Genomic DNA, 20895 nt, shown 5'->3' with positions numbered 1-20895 from the left:
ACCATTAAAATTAATGCATTCGCTATTAAATTTAATGCATCCGAAAATAATAAATTTTTTGCTCCATTCAGGATTCGAACCCAGGATCTGCATTCATCCACCGTAGATCTTGATGATCGAATGGTTTAAAATAGTTCTCTGTTCTACTTTTATTTAGTGGTTCTTATTTGAACCTCTCCCTATATATATATATATATATATATATATATATATATATATATATATATATATATATTATGTGTGACTTTAATAATCATCTGAGCATTTTGCATCTACGCACCTTGTATTCATGAGGTCGTGCGTTCGAATCCCGAATGTATTTATCATTTCTTTTTTCATTCCAATTTGGTTGATTTTGATTGGGTTATTTTTATAATTTATACTCCATACAGTATTTTTTTTACTCCAACTCTTATCATCCCAATCAAAAATATTATTTACATGTATTAAAATTATAGTTGATAATGTATTATTAGAATCACACCATATATAATACTTTTAATATTCTTTTATTTTTAAAATTACAAGAAGTATCTAAATTTAATCAATTATCCAAATCGCACCACAGACGGAACCTCACCACCACCCAAACGGTGTGAAAACATCACCGCATACAGACGAAAAATACCTTGCGCGTGGGACCTCAACACCAAACAATACAGCACCGCACGCATACGAGATTGAACCAAGACATTTCACAAATAAAAGTCTTTGAATATACTTTTAATATACTTATTCACGTATTGTATGACATGTAACAAACTTTTTCAACTTCATCCAAATTCATTTTTCACTCATAATACACTTAGTTATTTTTATTAAAATTCATATGCCACTTGCTTTTACGACTATTCGATAAAATTATGATTGAATACTCTCCCGTCCCACTGTAAGTGAGAACTTTTTTTTGGGCACGAGAATTAAGAAATTTATAAGTGAAAAAGTGAAAAAATATTTAAAAGGAAAAAAATTTACCAAAAAAAAAGAATCTCACTTATAATGGGACGCTCAAAATAGAAAAAGTCTCGAATACAGTGGGAGCCTCGTTAATTTTCACTTCTAATAATCTAGTCAATTGTGTAGTGTGTACTACACATGTACGTTTGCATAGTAGTACATGTTAGAAAACGTAAAGTTGAATGTTGTACTTTTCAATAATATTCTAATTTTTCCCCTCAAAAAATTACTACTACTTTTATCATTTTCATTTTCATTTTCATTTTCATTTTTAAATGATAGTCGATGAATAATATTGGAGGATTATTATTGTTACAAAAATGAAAATAAGTGTATAATTTATTACGACTTTTTATCATTTTGATTATTTAGGTCGATAAAAAATTCGAGCTGAATTGAAAATTCCACTTCGAAGAGCATTTAATTTCATTTATTTAAGCTGAACTACCACAACCAAAAAAAAATATATCAAAACAAAAATAAATATCTTATCCGACGCTACCTACAAAAAGAATAATAAAAAATTCCCATCATTTTTCCTCAAAACTAAAAACCAAACCAACCCACCAACTACACGAAATCAAAACGCATTCACCTCTGAAAATCCCCAAAAAAAAATCCCCAAAAAGAAAACAAAAACCCTAAATTTCTGCAACGATGATGCACATGACGTTCTACTGGGGCAGAAGCGTCACGATTCTCTTCGATTCATGGCAGACCGATTCATGGCTGAGCTACTTCCTCTCTCTCTTCGCCGTCTTCCTCCTCAGCGCCTTCTACCAGTACATGGAGGAGCGCCGCCTCCGATTGAAGCTCCTCTCCCTCGCCAAGAGCCCCCCGCCGCCGCCGTCGGCCGCCGCGACCACCCCGCTGCTCCTCCCCAAGCTCACCGGCCGCAGGTTCTCCCCTTACCAGCTCGCGGGGGCGATCCTGTTCGGGGTCAACTCGGCGATCGGCTACTTCCTGATGCTCGCCGTGATGTCGTACAACGCCGGCGTCTTCATCGCGGTGGTGGTGGGGCTCGCCGTCGGCTACCTCTTCTTCCGCGGCGGCGACGAGGAGCTGGTGCACATCGACAATCCCTGCGCCTGCGCCTGATCCTGATCAGATTTGGATGGATGTTTGAATCTGATTGGTGAATTGCGCTGTATCTATATTGAAATCGATCGAGATCATTGCTCAGTTTGATTTGGTCTTTTTCGATTTCTTTTGTATTTGGTGATTTGAGTTTGGATCTTGGATTTATTCTGTTGCTTGTTTGAAGAAATGAAGTTGCGATGGATTTATGTATCGATGTAATTGGTCTGGGGAAATTATGTATTTTTATGCAAACTTATAAAAACTTTATTTCTATATTTTTCAAGAATGTCAATTTTTTTTTAAATATGTGTTTCACAACATATGTATTTGGTGAAATTTCATCTATTTCCTTATAATTTGTTTCACCACATTTATCACTACGAGGATTTGCTACTCGTGATCGAAAAAAATGGATATAAAAAAATTCATGTGTTTTTAGCTGAATTTTCAAATATGAATCATTCTATTCACATTGGGCTTCGGTACAAATATCCCAAACGGCCCAATATCATAAATCTGATCTAATATTCGGCCCAAATATCTCCAATTCAAAACTTCAAAAGTAAGAATATCTTTAGATTATTAAATTAAACAAAAAGGTAGTTAAAGATTCTACTAAAAAAAGTGGTCACATTAAATATTAACAATAGATGCAACGAGACAAAATAAATATTATTAATTCCACCGACAAAAAATACATCGACAGTTCAATAATGAATCTTGTACAAGTATCGAATAAAGTCCCACCAATATTGGTCGTGCAAAGATTGGTTTAGACAAAAATACTAGGTCCACTATAATAAGTTAGATGATTACATTTATTTCTAATTTAAGTGTCAATAAATATAAGGTAAACGTCAAATACAAAATATTTTCTCACCACTAGATGGCTAAAATTATTATAACTCGCAAGCTAATTAAGTTATCCAAGTTGCATCGAACTTGTTTTAATCGAATTCAATTTCAAATAAGTTACAAATTGCTCGAATTTGTGCATAATTTTCAACCATGCAAAGAAGCTTACTAACCAACCCAAATTGAGGTAAACCTACCCTCCTTTTTTCTCATCAATTTTGTTTTGGATTATTGGTGTCTAAATACACCAATTTTGGGGATAATTTAGTTTTGCAAATGAACTTTAAAATAAGTAAAAAAATACATGAATTTTAATATTGTAGCAATTTTACCACAAATTAATTTTTTAGATATTTGAACTCTACAGAAACTCTACGATTTTCAGGTTTATTTTTTTGTAAATCCTCTCAAAACAGCGTTGTTTAGAGATGTTCAATACAAAGTCATTTTTTTAAACGTTCACGTCATCATCACAACTTGCTACGTCAGCTTTAATTAGATCAAATAAATGGATTTATGGTAAAATTGTTATAACATTAAAGTTCATGTATTTTTTTTATGAAAGATGGCTATATGTGATAATTCTCACTTTTTTTTTTTTTACTTTTTTAAAAGTTCATGTACGAAACCAAATTACCCCAAAAAATTAGTGTGTTTAGATGCAAAACATATACAAAAATATAGTAGTATTATATTAGTTGTAAAATTGTGAAATTATACTATTTGCTTGAAATATTACATAATTAAGTTGACTTGCAACATCTTATTTTAATGTGCAATAAATTATGCACTCAATTATGATTGGACGGAAAAGTTGTTAGAATATTAATGTCTACTCTTTAGCCATTTTATTAGTTTGCTGAACTTGCTCACCTTTCCTTTTCTAGCGATCGAATTCTAAAACTAATCGAAAATTTCCACAGCTTTTCTTCAAATTTTTTCCACCATTAATAATGGTGACCTCCTGTTTCAGCTTGGTCTCTCTCGCCGGCGGCCTCCTCCGCCGCTCCATCGCGGCGGCTGGGCTCTCCTCCCAGACGGCGGACATCGACGGCGACACCACCATCCACTTCTGGGGCCCGCCCGCCGCCACCGCCAAGCCCAAGCTCGTCCTCGTCCACGGCTTCGGCCCCGCGAGCATCTGGCAGTGGCGGCGGCAAGCCGCCTTCTTCGCCCGAGAATAATTATTACTTTCTCTCTCCTACTTTATCACCTTTATTATATTCTCTCTCCTACTTTATCACTTTTAATACCTTCTCTCTCCTACTTGATCAATTTTATACTTTATTAATTACACACTTAAAACACTAATCTACAACTCCTTAATTCCCGTGCCGAACCCAAACGTGTCAAGACTCGCGGGACGGAGGGAGTACGTAAATATCGATTTATACAAAAATTATAGGGTTAATTACGCCAAAAACCATGAACTTTGGGCCCATTTCCAAATTTTCCATGAACTTTGATTTTTATCAAATTTTCCCTGAACTTAAAGGCGGGAACAATTTTTCCATGAATTTCAGCTCCGGTAATACTCCGGTCTGACCTGGCTCCTACGTGGCAGAAACTGATCTTACGTGGTAGCTGCTGAAACGACGTCGTTTCATTTCTTATCATCTATTGTCAATGTTAGGGTTAAATCGCCATTTTCACCGTCCCATTTTCACACCCACCATTTTCACACTCACTAATTTTCACTATATTGACTGAAACTGTGGAGAGAAGTTGACCTGCGGAGAAGACGACATATTGCGCGCGAAGAAGACACGAGATATTGGCGACGAGATTTTGCAAAAATGGGGGACAGGTATATCGATTTACCACTGTTTTCGAGTTTTCGCCCATGGGTTTTTGGTGCCCTAAGCTTCACTAAAAATTTTCCCGTTCTAGGGTTCAGATAGTAGTTCTTTTGCGCCAAAAAATTTCATTTTCTTTGAACATTGCATTGAATTTTGGTACTTCATTCGTTTGCAGCGACGAATTTGGGTTGTACATACACCATGGAGGTAAGTTCGTCAATTTAGGCTCAGGAAGGTTGTATTCAGGTGGCGAAGTGCAGAGTAGATTCGGGCTAGATAAGGATAGGTTCGGGTATTTGGACTTAGAGGAGGAAATCCAGAAGCTTGGTTATACTTCCTGGAGGTGTTTAGCTTTTAAGGTTCCTCGAAGTTTAGTGTTCATGGATGTGCGCGAAGATAAAGAAGTCATGCAGATGATTCGATGCATGACATCTTCAATCAGGTCTATTAGTGTCTATGTGGATGATGGAAAGAAGGGCAAATTGGGGAAGGTGAAGGCTGTCAGTGAAACTGTTACTAAGACAATTACAAAGACTGTGACTACCACTAAGAGTAGCTGTGGGCAGGGGAAGGGGAAAGAGAAGGTGTTGCGTAGGGAGGAGCCTGTGATGGCAGTGGAGGAGGTTGATACTGCAGATGAGGATGCTGATGATTTTCTTCCTGAATATATTGAAGAAGAACCTGTTGAATCAGATGATTCACTAGGGGATAAAGAGTTAGGATCAGGAGATGAAGAGTATGAAGAGGCAAGAACTAACATAAGGGAGAGCTTAGGTGTTATAGGTGACATGGAAGTGGGGAAGGAGACTGTAGAAGATAGATTATCTGAATATGGTGATTCTGACAGGGATGGTTCTGATAGTAGTGACTCGGATGGGCAAATTGTTAGGAGTAAACAGTGTAGGTCAGTGTATGATCCTAGGGGAGATATGTCTGAGTTTAAATTAGTGTTGGGTATGCGTTTCGAGGATGGATTTCAATGCAAGAAGGCACTGATTTCATGGAGCATTGTAAAGGGTTATCCTATTCATTTCAGGAGAGTGAACAAGGAGCAATGTGAGGCTTTTTGTGAGGATCCTTGTCCCTGGAGAATGTTTGCTAGTATGCTGAAGAAAGAGAGTTCTTTGGTGGTCAAAATTCTACAGGAGGAGCACACTTGTTCATTTGCAGTGGGTAATAAACAGGCTAGTTATAAGTGGATTGGGGAACAATACACAGAGGTTTTCAGAGTTAGACCTCAGATGTGTATTGAAGAGTTTAGGAATGATGTTAAAAGGAGATTTAACATAGCTATTCCTAATGGGAGGTTGTATAGAGCTAAGGCACATTCATTGCAGTTGCTAAGAGGTACTGTGCAGGGTCACTATAACAAGTTGAGAAGTTATATTCTTGAGTTGATGAGGGTGGATAGGGGAGGTAGATTTGAACTGTTGTGTGGTGATGGTAGTATATTTCAGGGGTTATACATTGGGTTTTCTGCATTGAAGAGGGGTTTTTTAGAGGGGTGTAGACCAATTATTGGTCTTGACGGGTGTTTCTTGAAAACACACTTAGGGGGGCAACTGTTATGTGCCATAGGGAAGGATGGCAATAACCAGATGTACCCAATAGCTTGGGCCGTAGTAGAGGTGGAAAATGAGGCTTGTTGGAGGTGGTTTTTAGGTATATTGCTCGAAGAGCTTGGAATCCATGATGGGAATGGTTTTACACTGATTTCTGATCAGCAAAAGGTTAGTATTTGCCTTGCCATGTCTTGTGTCCATACTAAAATGATGTTACTATGGCTTTATATGTCTTGTGTCCATACTGAAATGATGTTACTATGCAGGGGCTAACAAATGCTGTCAAGGAGTTGGCTCCATTGGCAGAGCACAGAAATTGTGCTCGCCATGTCTACATGAACTGGAAAAAGCAGTTCAAAGGTGTTGCATTGAAGAACCTATTCTGGCAAGCAGTGAGGGCCACATACGTAGAGGAATGGGATGCAGTCATGGAGACTCTCAAAACTGAAAATATGATGGCATATGATGATCTGCTGAACAGAGATCCTACCAGGTTTTGTAAGGCTTTCTTTTCAACTTGCTGTGTGAGTGACATGATGGATAATAATGTGTCAGAAACGTTTAATGGGTATATTCTGAGTGCTAGGGGAAAACATATCATCCATATGTTAGAGGACATTAGAAGTGGGCTGAGGGAAAGACAATATAAGAAGTTTCAACATGTTATGACTGTCACTGATATACTTACACCAGCTGTTAGGAAGAAACTTGAGAAGCTTAAATCACTAGCAAGGTATTGTACTTCTCACCCTGGGCTAGGAGGAAAGTTTGAAGTGTCAAACAAAGATGACATGTTTATTGTCTCTCTTCCTGAGAAGACTTGCAGTTGTAGAGGTTGGGAGATAACTGGTATACCTTGTGTGCATGCTGTTTCTGCTATCAACTTTATGAAGGAGGATCCAGCCGTTTATGTGCATAACTATTTGAGCACAGAGACTTATTTGAGGGCATACTCCTTCCCACTTGAGCCAATCAATGGTGAGAGGTTGTGGCCAAAGGCTGAGGGATATCCAGTTCAACCCCCACAGGTGAGGATCATGCCCGGCAGACCAAAGAAGAAGAGAATAAGAGACACAGATGAGAAGGACCCTAAACAACCTTCAAGGCTGAGAAAGACTGGTTGTAAGATGACATGCCAACGGTGTTTACAAGAGGGTCATAATTCCAGAGGATGTATGAATGATGAAGTACAGAAACCTGATGGTGAGAAGAGGAAGCCTGGACGCCCTCGAAAGTACCCAATCCCTGAACCAACAGAAGCAACAATCCTAACAAACCCTACTGATACAACAGAGGCTACTACAAGAGGAAGGGGCAGAGGCAGGCCCAAGGGAAGTGGCAGTGGCAGGGGTAAAGGTAGGGCTAGGGATATTGCAATGGAGAGGCAAGAGGTATATCCCAAAACTATTGCATCTGATAATATTTGATCATTTTAGTTTCTTATTCCATTTGCATTTGAGCTATGTTAAATGATATTCATTGTAGGCAAGCAAAGGAATAGGACTTTACTGTGGAGAGCAAACAGGCAATTCATATATTGCATCTGGGAGTGGACTGCAGCAAATCCCAAGGGGAGAAGAGATCTGCCTGACGGGCCCCACACAAGAATCTCAATCCAATCCTTGAAGAAAATTTGTTGTTGTTTTGATGTTGCTCTGATAGCATACTGATGTTCTTTTGATGTAGTTTTTGCAAGCATTTTGCTGAGATGTAAAGTGATTAACACTTAAACAAGTTATGTATATGTTATTGATCTGTTATGTATATGTTATTGATCTACTTTGCATATATCCATTGAAATCCATAGAAATTCATTGTCATCATGATTGTAAATGAGATTACAATGACACTACAAAATAGATCTCATTATAACACCCTAACAATCAAACACCAAGAACACCTAACAAACAAAGGCTTGAATCACCAACCAAACAACACCCACAACACCTACGAAACAAAAGCTTGAATCACCAAACAAACAACACCCAGAACACAAGCACATGCAACCATCTTTTTCATCGAACACTTGCTGCTCTCGACGTTCTCCATTCTGAGGAGTCTGACTTCATTCTCCAACAATCTAATTCGCTTCATATCTTCCTCCACATATTTCCCTAGGCGATAGCATTCTCCAATCCAGAAGTTCAATTTTTCATCTTCGTCATCTTCAATTTTAGGCTTTACTTCAGGATCTACCCACTCAAAGAAGCCACATTGTTTCTGCAAAACAAAGATTGAGCTGTGTTGGAGCATCTCTTTGTTGGAGCATCTCAAGAGAAAAACTCAAAACGAAAATAACGTCAAAATTACCTCTTTGTTGGAGCATCTCAAGAATCTTCGCCCAGGATTGAGCTGTGTTCGCGACGTTTTCATCTCCACTTGAAGTTTGCACGCGCATTCAGGGAAGAAATCTGGTGTAGTCATGGACGAGGACGAGGCGCTATAACAGGAGGCAGATGGCGTGAACTTCATTTCTCCCTTCTGAAACCCTAACCGACGAAATGGGGATGCAATTTCTTAAATTCTAGATTTAGGGAACAAAATTTTAATCAAACGACGTAGTATTATGGGTATAGGACGACGTCGTTTCTTCATATCGTCGCCGGTGCCAAGTCAGCTTTCAGGCGACTTAAATGGTGCCAACTCAGCAGTCAAATTGGGGATTTTCGAAATTCATGGAAAAATTGTTCCCGCCTTTAAGTTCAGGGAAAATTTGATAAAAATCAAAGTTCATGGAAAATTTGGAAATGGGCCCAAAGTTCATGGTTTTTGGCGTAATTAACCCAAAATTATAATATAGTTGTATTGGAAAACAATGATAATATTTCTAACATACATATGTAGTACATGTTCATTTTTTATTAGTATTTATTTATTTATTTTATTATTGTCTGCGCATCGAATGTATTTATATAGTTCACCATTTATATAAAATAACAAATTATACAATTAGTAAAGAACATTACATAAAATTAAAACATAATTTGATAAAGAGAGCTTATATAATGAAACGGACTCCGAAATCGGGTGTTAGGGATGTAAATAAATTGAATCTTATTTGCAGTTTGAATTCTATTTGTACAATTATTCACGAATATTTGAATAAAAATGATATTCGCTTATATTTTTTAAACTGTATTTTAAACAATACAATTCAAATATTCAATTTGGAGTTTCTATTATTGGATTCAATTCACAATTTTGAAAGAGAAATTTCTTAAATAATATTTTAAATAATTAGTACTCCCTCCGTCCCAATAATGAAGACACACTTTCCTTTTCGGGCTGTCCCAATAATGAAGACACATTTCTATATATGGAAATAATTAGGGCTCAACTATAACTAATTAATTGAACCTTAATTATGGTACAAATTAATACAAAATCTTAATTTACTCATTTCAGTTCACCCCCTCATTTCTCTTCACTCCTTAACCCGCCGCCCATCTTCTCCCCCTTCTCGGCGGAGTCGCCGCCGGCGAGCCACCACCACCGCCGAACACCCCCTCACCCCTCTATCTAGAGTCACCGCCGTCCTCATCTCCTCGTCCCTCTTCATCTCCAAACCTCCTTGTCCCTCTATCGCCATCTTCATCTCCAGATCTCCTCGTCCCTCTGCCGCGTTCTTCCTCTGAATCGTCGCCGCCTTCCTCTCCTCGTCCCTCTGCCGTGGTGGTGGTGATGGTGATGGTCGGCGGCCACCAGATCTTGCGCCACCAGATCTGGAATTTCTGCGCTTTTCTGGAATTTCTGGAATTTCTGCGCCACCAGATCTTGCGCCGCCCCAGATCTTGCGCCACCATCCTCCGACCTTCGAACGCTCCTCCGGTGAGCCTCCAACCGCTCACACACACTGACCAATTTTTGGAATTTCAATTTTTGTTTCCAATTTTTGGAATTTCGACTGGAATGGTTTTCGACTGGAATGGTTTTCGACTGGAATGGTTTTGGAATTTTTGGAATTTCGACTGGAATGACAATTTTTGTTTCCAATTTTTGGAATTTCGACTGGAATGGTTTTGTTTGGAATGATAATTTGCGATTTCTAGTTTTGATTTTTTGAGTTCGATTTTCGGAGGTGGTGCCGTGGTGGTGGTGATGGTCGGCGGCGGCAGTGGTGGTTGGAGAAGATGACAGAGAGTTGAGAGTAAAGTAAATAAAACCCTTAATTAACTCTCAATCAAATACACTAATGATGTGGGCCACAACACTTTATTCTCTAAATTACCCCACCTTAACCTCCGTGCCCAAATGAAGTGTGTCTTCATTATTGGGACGGAGGGAGTACTATTTACAAATTTAAATAATCTTAAAAAATATATATGACAATTGGAATTGTACAATTAATATTGGACGAGTAAAATCGCGGACAAAAATATTTCACAAAAATTGAATACAATTGATACCAATCTATTCTCTATTTAAATATCAATATGTATTTAAATATTGCTGAAAATCAAGATATTAAACAGAGTTCATAGTAGAACTAATTAATTTTCTCATGACGTATGATGTAGAACGAAGTGATGAAGATTTAGTTGTTGGTAATTTAGGAATTAGGATTTGATCATGGAAATATTTAATTAGGATTTGATTTGGATGGAAAATTTTATTTACCATAATATTGAATAAGGGTAGAAAGGGAATACTTTAAAATATTAATTTTTAGGGGTATTATGTACTCCTAAAAATTACACTTGCCCTAGGCCTTGAATTGGTGGACGGAGGAGGCCTTGAATTGGTGGACGGAGGGAGTATATACATATTATGTATAGATAGATTAATTGATTATGCACTCAATTATGATTGGACGGAAAAGTTGTTAGAATATTAATGTCTACTCTTTAGCCATTTTATTAGTTTGCTGAACTTGCTCACCTTTCCTTTTCTAGCGATCGAATTCTAAAACTAATCGAAAATTTCCACAGCTTTTCTTCAATTTTTTTCCACCATTAATAATGGTAACCTCCTGTTTCAGCTTGGTCTCTCTCGCCGGCGGCCTCCTCCGCCGCTCCATCGCGGCGGCTGGGCTCTCCTCCCAGACGGCGGACATCGACGGCGACACCACCATCCACTTCTGGGGCCCGCCCGCCGCCACCGCCAAGCCCAAGCTCATCCTCGTCCACGGCTTCGGCCCCGCGAGCATCTGGCAGTGGCGGCGCCAGGTAGCCTTCTTCGCCGGAGAATACGACGTCTACATCCCCGACCTCGTATTCTTCGGCGAATCCTTCACCAGATCCCCCGCCCGTTCCGAGGTTTTCCAAGCCACCTGCTTGGCCAGACTGATGGAAAACCTCGGAGTCACGAGGTAAAAAAAAAAAAAAAAATAAATAAAAAATTTGAATATTTAATCTCGTAGATGCTACACTTGATCGTGCGTTGATTAAGTAGTATTGTAAATACGAGGGGCTGTAGGTACTCGGTCGTGGGGACGAGCTACGGCGGATTCGTGGCGTACCGGATGGCGGAGATGTGGCCGGAGAGGGTGGAGAAGGTGGTGATCGCGAGCTCCGCCGTGAACTTGCGGCGGAGCGACAACGCGCGGCTGATGAAGCAAGCTGACGTGGACAAGATCGAGGATCTGTTGCTGCCCGTCACCGCCGCTCAGCTGCGGTTGTCGCTCCGATTCGTCGTCTCCCGGCCTCCGCCTTACGTGCCCGATTTCGTCCTCAACGATTTTATCGACGTAAGTCGGATTTTAGCACGAGTTTCATATCGATGTGAAATATGAGAGAAAATTTAAAAAAATGTGAAAAATGGAATCTTGATAACAAAATTAATTTGTAACTAATAGTGTTAACAACAGTAATTTATAATCAGTTATTGATTTAGCAGTTATTATAATATCTGTATATTTCCAGAAATTGTATTCAGAAAACAGAAGAGAGAAGCTGGAGCTTTTGAAAGAGTTGAACATTGGAAAAAATGATACTGTAACCTTATCTCCTCTTTCACAGGTAATTTATTTATTTATTTTTCTCATTCAATTTTGTTTATTTTAATACTGGAGTCATACATTGTTCAGTTCGAGTCATAAATTCTATAATGATAGTTACATTTCTATTTAATATCCATATTCTTTAAAGGGAATTACGTTTCTGTTTGATATTTTAGTACTATTTTAAATGATGATGCTATGTATAAATTAATAACCACTACAATAATAAGAATCTTATTTGGACCACTTCCACAAATAAAAATATAGATTGAACAAGTCATTAAAAATAGTTAATTAATCATGTCGAATGTTGAATCTAATTGAATCCAAAAACGTACGTCACAAATTATCTCTAATTGAATTTAGTTAGATTTACATCTATTCAAATATTATTTTTTTATTTTGTTCACCAATTTCTTGAATGAGATGTGTATTTTTTGTTTTATCCAAAATTCAGGAAGTGTTGATTGTGTGGGGAGAAAATGACCAAATATTTCTGCTGGAGAAAGCGGAGGAACTCAAGAAGTATGTATTCATTCAATATTCACTATCACATTTATTTTTATTTCCACACGAAAACCATATAAATATAGTTCTAGTCGTCTCGATATTCAGATATCCCGCGATCTTAACCCGTCTCCCTCTTCAAGCCATCGCTTTTCTCAGAGCTTAACTCGACAAACCATGCGTTCGGGCCTCGACCAATCGGGCCAAAATGTCTAGTTGATTGGGCTATACGAATTTTGTCCACTATAAATACATTCATGTATAATCACGTATGCATCGAATATACAGTTATCTATATATTATATCTAAAAAAATTAAACTCATATGTTTGTAACTATCGCAGGTTGCTTGGAGAGAAGGCCAAATTAGAAGTGATTGAAAAAGGATCACATGTTCCTCAACTCGAACATGCAGACCAATTCAACAAAATTGTCAAGAATTTCTTACATGATTTGTCATAGATTCTAGATGAAATTACTTGTTCACATACATATTCCAATAGGAAATAATAATAATAATATGGACAAAATTATGTGTAATTAAAATATTCCCGTTTATCTTATTACATCTTAATTATGTGTTTGGAAGAGAAAAAACAAAAAGAAAAATTTATGACTTGCTCATGAAGGAGCAAAGTAAAAGAAAAAAGAAATAGTTAGAAAAAAGAGATATAGTAAGATTCATTATTTTCTATTGAATCACATAAAATGATATTTCGTCTGAATTAGGTGCTTTCATGCTCCCATCTGATTATATTCATATAATTTGATATTTGCTTATGAAGAATAAAAGAAAAGAAATTAGAAGGAAAAAAGAGAGAAAAAAAAAGAAAAGAGAAAGGGGGAACAAATAATAAAACTCTAAAAGTAATTCTTTATATTATTAAACTAAAGGATAGTCAATAAATCATATTCATTAATTACACAAGTTGTCACATTACTCATTTTCTTTAATTAACTAAAATTCCTCTGCATTTGGATAATATCAATAAACTCGAAAAAAGTAACTATAAAGTACAACATAAATTTATTAAAATAATATTAAAAAATCCCTCAAAAAATTAAAAAAAACTGTTTTCGTGTTGAACACTTCAAGACCAGATAAAAAAACGCAAATTCGGATTGGGTTTACAGTAAAATTACAGCAAAATTCTTACTGCAATTTTTGATTTTACAGTATTTTACAGTAATTGTTGGAGATGGCATTAGCGAGGACTTCCCTTTTCAGCTTCGCCTCTCTCCTCAGCGCTTTCCTCCGCCGCTCCGTCACGGCGGCGGGGCTCTCCTCTCAGACGGCGGAAATCGCCGGCGGCGACACCACCATCCACTTCTGGGGCCCGCCCGTCGCCACTGCCAAGCCCAAGCTCGTCCTCGTCCACGGCTTCGGCCCTGCGAGCATCTGGCAGTGGCGGCGGCAAGCTGCCTTCTTCGCCCGAGAATACGACGTCTACATCCCGACCTCGTGTTCTTCGGCGAATCTTTCACGAGGTCCCCCGCTCGCTCCGAGGCTTTCCAAGCAACTTGTCTTGCTAAATTGATGGAAAACCTCGGAGTTACTAGGTAAAATTAAAATAAAATAAAATAAAAGATGTTACACTCGATAGTTATGCACGTATTAGCGTACATGTGCAATCTAGTGTAGAGTTGTCACGTCCTTTAAAATTATTTGTTTATTTATATATATATATAAAAGAGTAGTAGAAATTAGTGGTTGTGGTGGGTGTAGGTACTCGGTCGTGGGGACGAGCTACGGCGGATTCGTGGCATATCGAATGGCGGAGATGTGGCCGGAGAGGGTGGAAAAGGTCGTGATTGCGAGCTCCGCTGTGAACACAAGGCGAAGCGACAACGAGAGGCTGCTGAAGGAAGCCGGTATGGATAAGATCGAGGATCTATTGATGCCCGTCACCGCCGATCAGCTACGATCTTCGCTCGGGTTGGTCATGTCTAGACGTCCTCCTTACCTGCCCGATTTCATCTTCAACGATTTTATTGACGTGAGTCGTTTTTTTAGCACGAACTTTTATATTATACTTTTAAGTGTGTATAGTGTATAGTTTTATTATTGATATGTGATGATGGTGTGAAATATGAGACCAAATTAAATTGGATGAAGTTTTGGTACTAATAAATATTAACAACATTAACTAATAAATATCTGTATATTTCCAGAAATTGTATACTGAAAATAGGAAAGAGAAGCTAGAGCTTTTAAAAGAGTTGAGCATTGGAAAAAATGAGACTGTAACCTTATCTCCCCTTTCACAGGTAATTTATTTTTCTTCTTTTTCTCCTTTTAGTTATGTTTATTTATTATTTCTAGAATTAGTCGGCTCGAATTCTATCATGATAATTACGTTTCAATTCAAAAAAATTAAATAATCACTCTAATAACAAAACTCTCATTTTGACCACTTCTCTAAGAATCCAATTGGATGATTAAAATATTCCCTTATTTTGTTATTTGTTTTTTTCTTCACCAAATTCTTGAATGAGACGTGTGATTTTTGTATTCGAAAATTCAGGAAGTGTTGATTGTGTGGGGAGAAAATGACCAGATTTTTCTACTAGAGAAAGCAAAAGAACTCAAGAAGTATGTATCACATTTATTTTCTTGATATTAATTTTATAGAAAAATCAAAATCGTGTTGGTAATTAATTAATTAATTAATTAATTATTGCAGATTGCTGGGAGAAAATGCGAGATTAGAAGTGATAAAAAAAGGATCACATGTTCCTCAACTCGAAAATGCAGCCCAATTTAACAACATTGTCAAGAAATTCTTACATGGGTTATCATAGATTTAGAAAAATCGAATTACCACTATCATTTTGTTTTTATTATTTTTCTATCTTTTGTTTTTGTTATTTCCTTTCTATTATTTTCCTTCGGCATCTCTTCCAAACATGATATTAGGCTTCACTATCATGAGCTCGTTTGATACATGTGATTATGGTGTATAATATATCTATGACACCTTAATATTTTATTTGATAAGAAATAATACGAAACACACGACCTTTAAGATCGAAAATATTATACTGATTTGAGGGAGTTTGTACACCACTTACAAAGATGGTATACGTAATATAAATTTTGATTAATAATTATTATCAATTTTATATAATCTTAATATATTATACCAAACACACTTTATTTCATATCGCGTATCGACCGAGCTGTTATAATATATGTTTCTTTATGGAAACATTGTGAAAATAAATGTTATGTGATGGTGTAATGTTGAATTCCGGTTGAATGTCGTTTTAGGTTGCTTTCACATTTGTTTTGTTTTCATGTATCATTTGTACCATATATTTTCGATTTGTTGCAACAAAATGCTAAGGAAAGAAAGTTTTGGTGATGCGTCAATTGTGTTCGTTTTGAATGCGACACAATTTAGAATTTTAAATTTAAATTTCACCAAATGACACTTCCTACATATTATATTTATCTAAGGAAAATTGCCTCATTCAAAAATCAAAACAAAAATATGAGTAAAAATGGAAAATACACTAATTTTAGCCGATTTTTGGTTCGATATAAAAAAAAAAAATACACGAACTTAACAATTATTGTAATTTGATTATAGTTGAGATAATTTTTCATAATTAAAACGACGTCGTTTCGACTCAAACAATATTATCAATTTTACAATTGGTATATAAAATAAAAAATCAAATCAAATTTGGTAGTACAATATTTTGAGGCCCAAGCCCGACCAAATCCGTACCCGGATCCACGCCGTGATTCGGGTTCGGGTCGGATCGATATCCTAATCAGTCAAAAAGTTGACTGATCGTTTGACTGGTCAAAAAGCTTAAAACTGCCGGATCTATCAGATGGATTAAACCTACCACCAAACCCTCCTCACCTCCACTTCCTCCTTCCACGGCCGATCGCCGCCGCTCACCGCCGCCGCGGCCACCTCTACTTCCGCCGTGCCGCTGCTGGAAGCGCTGGTTTCTGCTCTATCCTCCGCCAGATCCACATCGCCGTTTGCTGACTTCAACATTTTGAACTAGGAGCTGATCCTGCTCGCCTCAATCCAACATTAGATCCACTCGCCGCCGCATCTCGCGCTGCAGCTGAGCTGATACTTAATTGCCGCTGCCGCCGCCGTCGTTCTATGGAGCTGCGGAGAATGTTGGACGGTGGAATTGGTGATTGAGCTGGCTGAGGGATTGAGGTCATATGGTGTTTGTATTGTGCACTTTAATAGACAGTATGGGATCACTATGCAGTAGACATCGGCAGAGTCCAGCTGATCCTGCGGAGAATGAGCAGGTTAAGTTAATCCTTCGCGGAGCTGCGAAAACTTTTTTTTTCAATTTGTTGAATTATATTGCGATTTGGCATTTTGTTTATTTGCGGATTGTTGATGATTTTCAGACTGCGGAAATTGAAAGGCGAATTGAGCAGGAAACAAAGGCTGAGAAGCACATTCAGAAACTTCTGTTACTTGGTATCTATTTTTGGTTGTTCAATTCGTTGGTCTTCTTTCTGCACTTATTTGATATTTACTGATTTCTTGTTAAAGGTGCTGGAGATTCTGGAAAGTCCACCATTTTCAAGCAGGTATGATGATCCTTTCTATAGCAAGGTCAGATTTAATGCACAATGTCTGTATTATATGCAGATCGTTCGGAAAGATGATTCTTTGAATGCATTGCAGATAAAACTTCTGTTTCAGAGCGGGTTTGATGAGGCTGAGCTGAAAGGCTATACTCCAGTCATCCATGCCAATGTTTATCACACAATAAAAGTATGAATATATGAACGGGTGTGTTGGTTGTTACCCTTTGGTTCACATTGCAGTTGATTGATAGGATGTGTGAATTTTTGAATAACATTGTTGTATGTGTTGAAGTTGTATGAGGGAAAACCTTGCTTAGTTTTGCATTGTTTCTTGCAGATATTATATGATGGGTCGAAGGAATTGGCTCAAAGTTTAGAAGATTCCTCAAAGTTCATTGTATCTGATGAAAATAAGGTCCACCTTGTTTATTTCATGATATAGTGCCGATTTATACTTGATTCTCATTGTCTTGGAGCATGTAATTCAGAAACCAGTGTGCATATGTAGATTGAACAATTCTGAAGAAGTCTGTTGTGAATTTCTTTCAGGAAATTGGAGAAAAATTTTCAGAAATTGGTGGTAGGTTGAATTATCCACGTCTAACTAAGGAGATCGCACATGAAATTGGAACTCTTTGGAGAGATAATGCCATACAGGTTGGTTGTGCTTTGTATAAATGGTTTGAAGTAGTTCTCAACTGAGTTTGCATACTGGGATTCGTTCCTTTTAGATTTACTTATTCAAGTGTTTGACCCTTGCCGACAGGAAACATATGTCCGTGGTAATGAACTTCAACTTCCAGATTGTGCTCATTTTTTTATGGAAAATTTGCAAAGACTGTCTGATATAGACTATGTTCCTACTAAGGTATGCGAGAACATTAGCACTGGCATACTTATTCTTCCCTTCTCTCCCTTATATAATTTCAGAATACATACTTTAGTGTAACAGCTATATATAATCCTCTACTGACTGTAGAAACTGTCATAGTTCAGTAGTGATAGATCAAGGGATGATGGACAAATTTGGTAGAACTTATTACAGGCTTATAAATCTGTTGCAAGGATTCAAGACTGTCACTAAACTAATATGGCTAATTGATCTATTGGTTTAACTGTAAGTGTGATTATGTTCCTAATACACGTACCCTTAATGTACTAAGTTTGGCCATTGCACGGTTGGCATAAATTAATCTCAAACCAAATCCATTACTATCAGAGACCGATGCATGATGGTTTCATTTAGTGGTCTGATATGTTTAATTATATATCATATACATTTATACTTGTGAGCATGATATGATTCACATGGAAGAAGAAGAAGAAGAAAATAAAGAACAGCCATCCAGATTTAACTATGTGATTAGGTTATCTGATCTACTAGAAATCATCTCACCATTCTTTTTGCCTATTGTGCTATTCTTTTCCTAGTAAATGTTATGTATTCTATTCTTAATAATTTGTTGTTCTGTCTGTACGTGTTGAAAAATATGTTTTTTTATTTATGTCGTGATGTAGGAAGATGTTCTTTATGCCAGGGTTCGGACAACCGGTGTTGTAGAAATCCAGTTCAGGTGATCACTGCTTTCCTTTTCTCCGTCTACAAAGACCAAATATTGTACTTGTGTCTGCTCCTTCCTGGTTTATTTATCACCAACCTCATGATTTGTATGCATTTCATAATTGAACTGAGTCATTTGTCCAAACACTGGCTACTAGATCACCTAACACCGTCATCCTTTTCCTGGTTGAAATGTACTTTCAGTTGTATCATGTTCTTAAGGTGTATCACTATATCAGCATCCTTGAATGACATGTTAAAGGTGTAATTTAAATGAGTGTTAGGTAAATCAGTCTCTAACTATTGGGATGTTTGCAGCCCAGTTGGAGAAAACAAGAAAAGTGGGGAAGTATATCGTCTCTTTGATGTGGGAGGCCAGAAAAATGAACGAAGAAAATGGATTCATTTATTTGAGGGCGTTTCAGCTGTGATATTCTGTGCTGCTATAAGCGAGTATGACTATATTACTCTCTTTTACCCAGAAAAAAAATTAAATTCTCTATCACCACTTGCTTATTTTCTGCCTTGATGGTGTCACATCATTTCATAAGGATACATCTTTTCCATTGCCTATAAATCCGACTTCTTATGCTATGTCATTGATTTTTAATCCTTAGATGATAGACATTGCACGAGATATGTTAACTCTGTAGTTATACAGGTACGATCAAACTCTCTTTGAGGATGATAACAAAAACCGAATGATGGAGACAAAAGAACTCTTTGAGTGGATTCTGAAGCAACCATGCTTTGAGGTAGTATCTAATGTTACGAGACTGCCTGTTTTTGTTATATCCGTGATTCGTCAGATGATCACTTACTAATATTCGCTACTTCCATGCAGAAAACTTCGTTCCTGCTGTTTCTCAACAAATTTGATTTATTTGAAAAAAAGGTCCTCAAAGTAAGTATGCAAGACTTGAGGGTCTTATGCATAGGACGATTTCCATAATTCCATGAGATTTGGATCATAATGTTCCTTTACGCAGGTCCCGTTGAATGTTTGTGGGTGGTTCAAGGATTACCAGCCAGTTTCAACAGGGAAACAAGAAATTGAGCATGCATACGAGTAAGCAATATCACGTCTACTTATTCTATGCTATTCCCCCCTCTCTGATTTCTCATTTTACATTAATTGGCTTATCATCGAACGCTAATCCATTTTCTCCTAGTAAAAGATCAAGATGCAACCAAGTTAATCAGACATTATAATTTGCATCTACCAGTGTCATTTACCTCTTTCTTCGTTTTTCATTTCCACCCTCATTTTCCCTAATAACGTTCTTTCTACTCAGGTTTGTGAAGAAGAAATTCGAGGAGCTGTATTTCCAAAGCACTGCACCTGATCGTGTGGACCGGGTCTTCAAGATCTACAGAACAACGGCCTTAGATCAGAAGCTCGTGAAGAAGACTTTCAAGCTGGTAGACGAGACTTTGAGAAGGCGAAATCTATTCGAAGCAGGGCTCTTGTGATGCACCAAAAACCGAAGAATCAACGCCTCATGGAGCTTCGGATTTCTGACTTCACGCTGCTGCTTCTTTTATCCCCAGGTCACATAATTCGGATTTTTCGAATGTGGTCATATTACCTGTAATTTAGCACCCCCAAAAAAACTCGCAGTTATTCCATTTCCTCGCTGAAAGACCTTCCAATTTTTACTTTATTTTATTTGATTTTTTTCACTACAACGATTGACAAAGCACCATTTCAGCTATATGTTTTTTGTTATTCATCATCTGTAAATGAGGTGATCTGGCTGTAAATCACATTGATTTTGCACCTTATGCTATATATATTTCTTCAATATTATTACACATGCTGCAATTTACTGCATTTGAAAGAGACTGTTGGTATGATTTTAGACATCAAATTGGGATTCCAATTTCAGCTCTCAATTATTTGCAAATGTGATGATGTCTAAATTAGGTACCAAACCTTATCTGCACTCTTGATTTGGCTGTTTTCCTAAAACAAGAAAAACACACATGTAAGAGATGAAAGTTCGGTGATAAAGAGACATCGCAGCTGTTATGTCGCCGAATTTTTTTTAGTTTTTA

The 20895-nt window shown here is 37.4% G+C and overlaps 4 protein-coding genes and 1 pseudogene across 5 annotated transcripts; 4 read left to right on the top strand and 1 right to left on the bottom strand.

The window, feature by feature from the left end:
• The first annotated feature begins 1346 nt into the window (after positions 1-1346).
• Positions 1347-2314, top strand: LOC131015523 (copper transporter 5.1). The gene has a single exon (XM_057943928.1). It carries the CDS (start codon positions 1615-1617, stop codon positions 2053-2055), a length of 441 nt encoding a protein of 146 aa, XP_057799911.1. The 5' UTR covers positions 1347-1614; the 3' UTR covers positions 2056-2314.
• Positions 2315-8075: 5761 nt separating this feature from the next.
• On the bottom strand, positions 8076-9019 carry LOC131015522 (uncharacterized). The gene is made up of 2 exons (XM_057943927.1): positions 8564-9019; positions 8076-8473 (listed from the first exon to the last, which is right to left on the bottom strand). Exons 1-2 carry the CDS (start codon positions 8723-8725, stop codon positions 8201-8203), a joined length of 435 nt encoding a protein of 144 aa, XP_057799910.1. The 5' UTR covers positions 8726-9019; the 3' UTR covers positions 8076-8200.
• A 2041-nt stretch (positions 9020-11060) lies between these two features.
• LOC131015519 (uncharacterized) lies at positions 11061-13260 on the top strand. Of its 2 annotated transcripts, XM_057943926.1 has the most exons (5): positions 11061-11561; positions 11669-11939; positions 12115-12210; positions 12649-12716; positions 13042-13260. In XM_057943926.1, the coding sequence occupies exons 1-5, from the start codon at positions 11212-11214 to the stop codon at positions 13157-13159; spliced, it is 903 nt and encodes a 300-aa protein (XP_057799909.1). In that variant the 5' UTR covers positions 11061-11211; the 3' UTR covers positions 13160-13260. The 2 variants fall into 2 exon arrangements, with proteins under 2 accessions (XP_057799909.1, XP_057799908.1); XM_057943925.1 differs by lacking the exon at positions 13042-13260 and having other exon boundaries at positions 11067-11561; positions 12649-13021.
• Positions 13261-13367: 107 nt separating this feature from the next.
• On the top strand, positions 13368-15565 carry LOC131015521 (uncharacterized; annotated as a pseudogene).
• A 957-nt stretch (positions 15566-16522) lies between these two features.
• On the top strand, positions 16523-20652 carry LOC131015517 (guanine nucleotide-binding protein alpha-1 subunit). Its single transcript, XM_057943924.1, has 13 exons — positions 16523-16985; positions 17091-17163; positions 17239-17276; positions 17374-17463; positions 17614-17691; positions 17826-17933; positions 18043-18144; positions 18795-18850; positions 19156-19290; positions 19499-19592; positions 19682-19741; positions 19827-19906; positions 20133-20652. Exons 1-13 carry the CDS (start codon positions 16893-16895, stop codon positions 20308-20310), a joined length of 1185 nt encoding a protein of 394 aa, XP_057799907.1. The 5' UTR covers positions 16523-16892; the 3' UTR covers positions 20311-20652.
• The last annotated feature ends 243 nt before the right edge of the window (positions 20653-20895 follow it).

This window comes from Salvia miltiorrhiza, chromosome 3, assembly GCF_028751815.1.
Source record: "Salvia miltiorrhiza cultivar Shanhuang (shh) chromosome 3, IMPLAD_Smil_shh, whole genome shotgun sequence".
In the NCBI taxonomy this organism is placed as follows: Eukaryota; Viridiplantae; Streptophyta; class Magnoliopsida; order Lamiales; family Lamiaceae; genus Salvia; species Salvia miltiorrhiza.
This window is presented reverse-complemented; position numbering and strand designations above follow the sequence as displayed.

Excerpts from the sequence above, each read along its gene's own strand:
- LOC131015523 (XM_057943928.1), top strand. The coding sequence starts at position 1,615 with ATGATGCACATGACGTTCTACTGGGGCAGAAGCGTCACGATTCTCTTC.
- LOC131015522 (XM_057943927.1), bottom strand. The coding sequence starts at position 8,725 with ATGAAGTTCACGCCATCTGCCTCCTGTTATAGCGCCTCGTCCTCGTCC. Across the intron at positions 8,474-8,563 it reads TGAGATGCTCCAACAAAGAG|AAACAATGTGGCTTCTTTGA; the intron begins GTAATTTTGACG and ends TTTGTTTTGCAG.
- LOC131015519 (XM_057943925.1), top strand. The coding sequence starts at position 11,212 with ATGGTAACCTCCTGTTTCAGCTTGGTCTCTCTCGCCGGCGGCCTCCTC. Across the intron at positions 11,562-11,668 it reads GAAAACCTCGGAGTCACGAG|GTACTCGGTCGTGGGGACGA; the intron begins GTAAAAAAAAAA and ends GAGGGGCTGTAG. Across the intron at positions 12,211-12,648 it reads CCTTATCTCCTCTTTCACAG|GAAGTGTTGATTGTGTGGGG; the intron begins GTAATTTATTTA and ends TCCAAAATTCAG.
- LOC131015517 (XM_057943924.1), top strand. The coding sequence starts at position 16,893 with ATGGTGTTTGTATTGTGCACTTTAATAGACAGTATGGGATCACTATGC. Across the intron at positions 18,145-18,794 it reads TAGACTATGTTCCTACTAAG|GAAGATGTTCTTTATGCCAG; the intron begins GTATGCGAGAAC and ends GTCGTGATGTAG. Across the intron at positions 19,593-19,681 it reads TGAAGCAACCATGCTTTGAG|AAAACTTCGTTCCTGCTGTT; the intron begins GTAGTATCTAAT and ends ACTTCCATGCAG.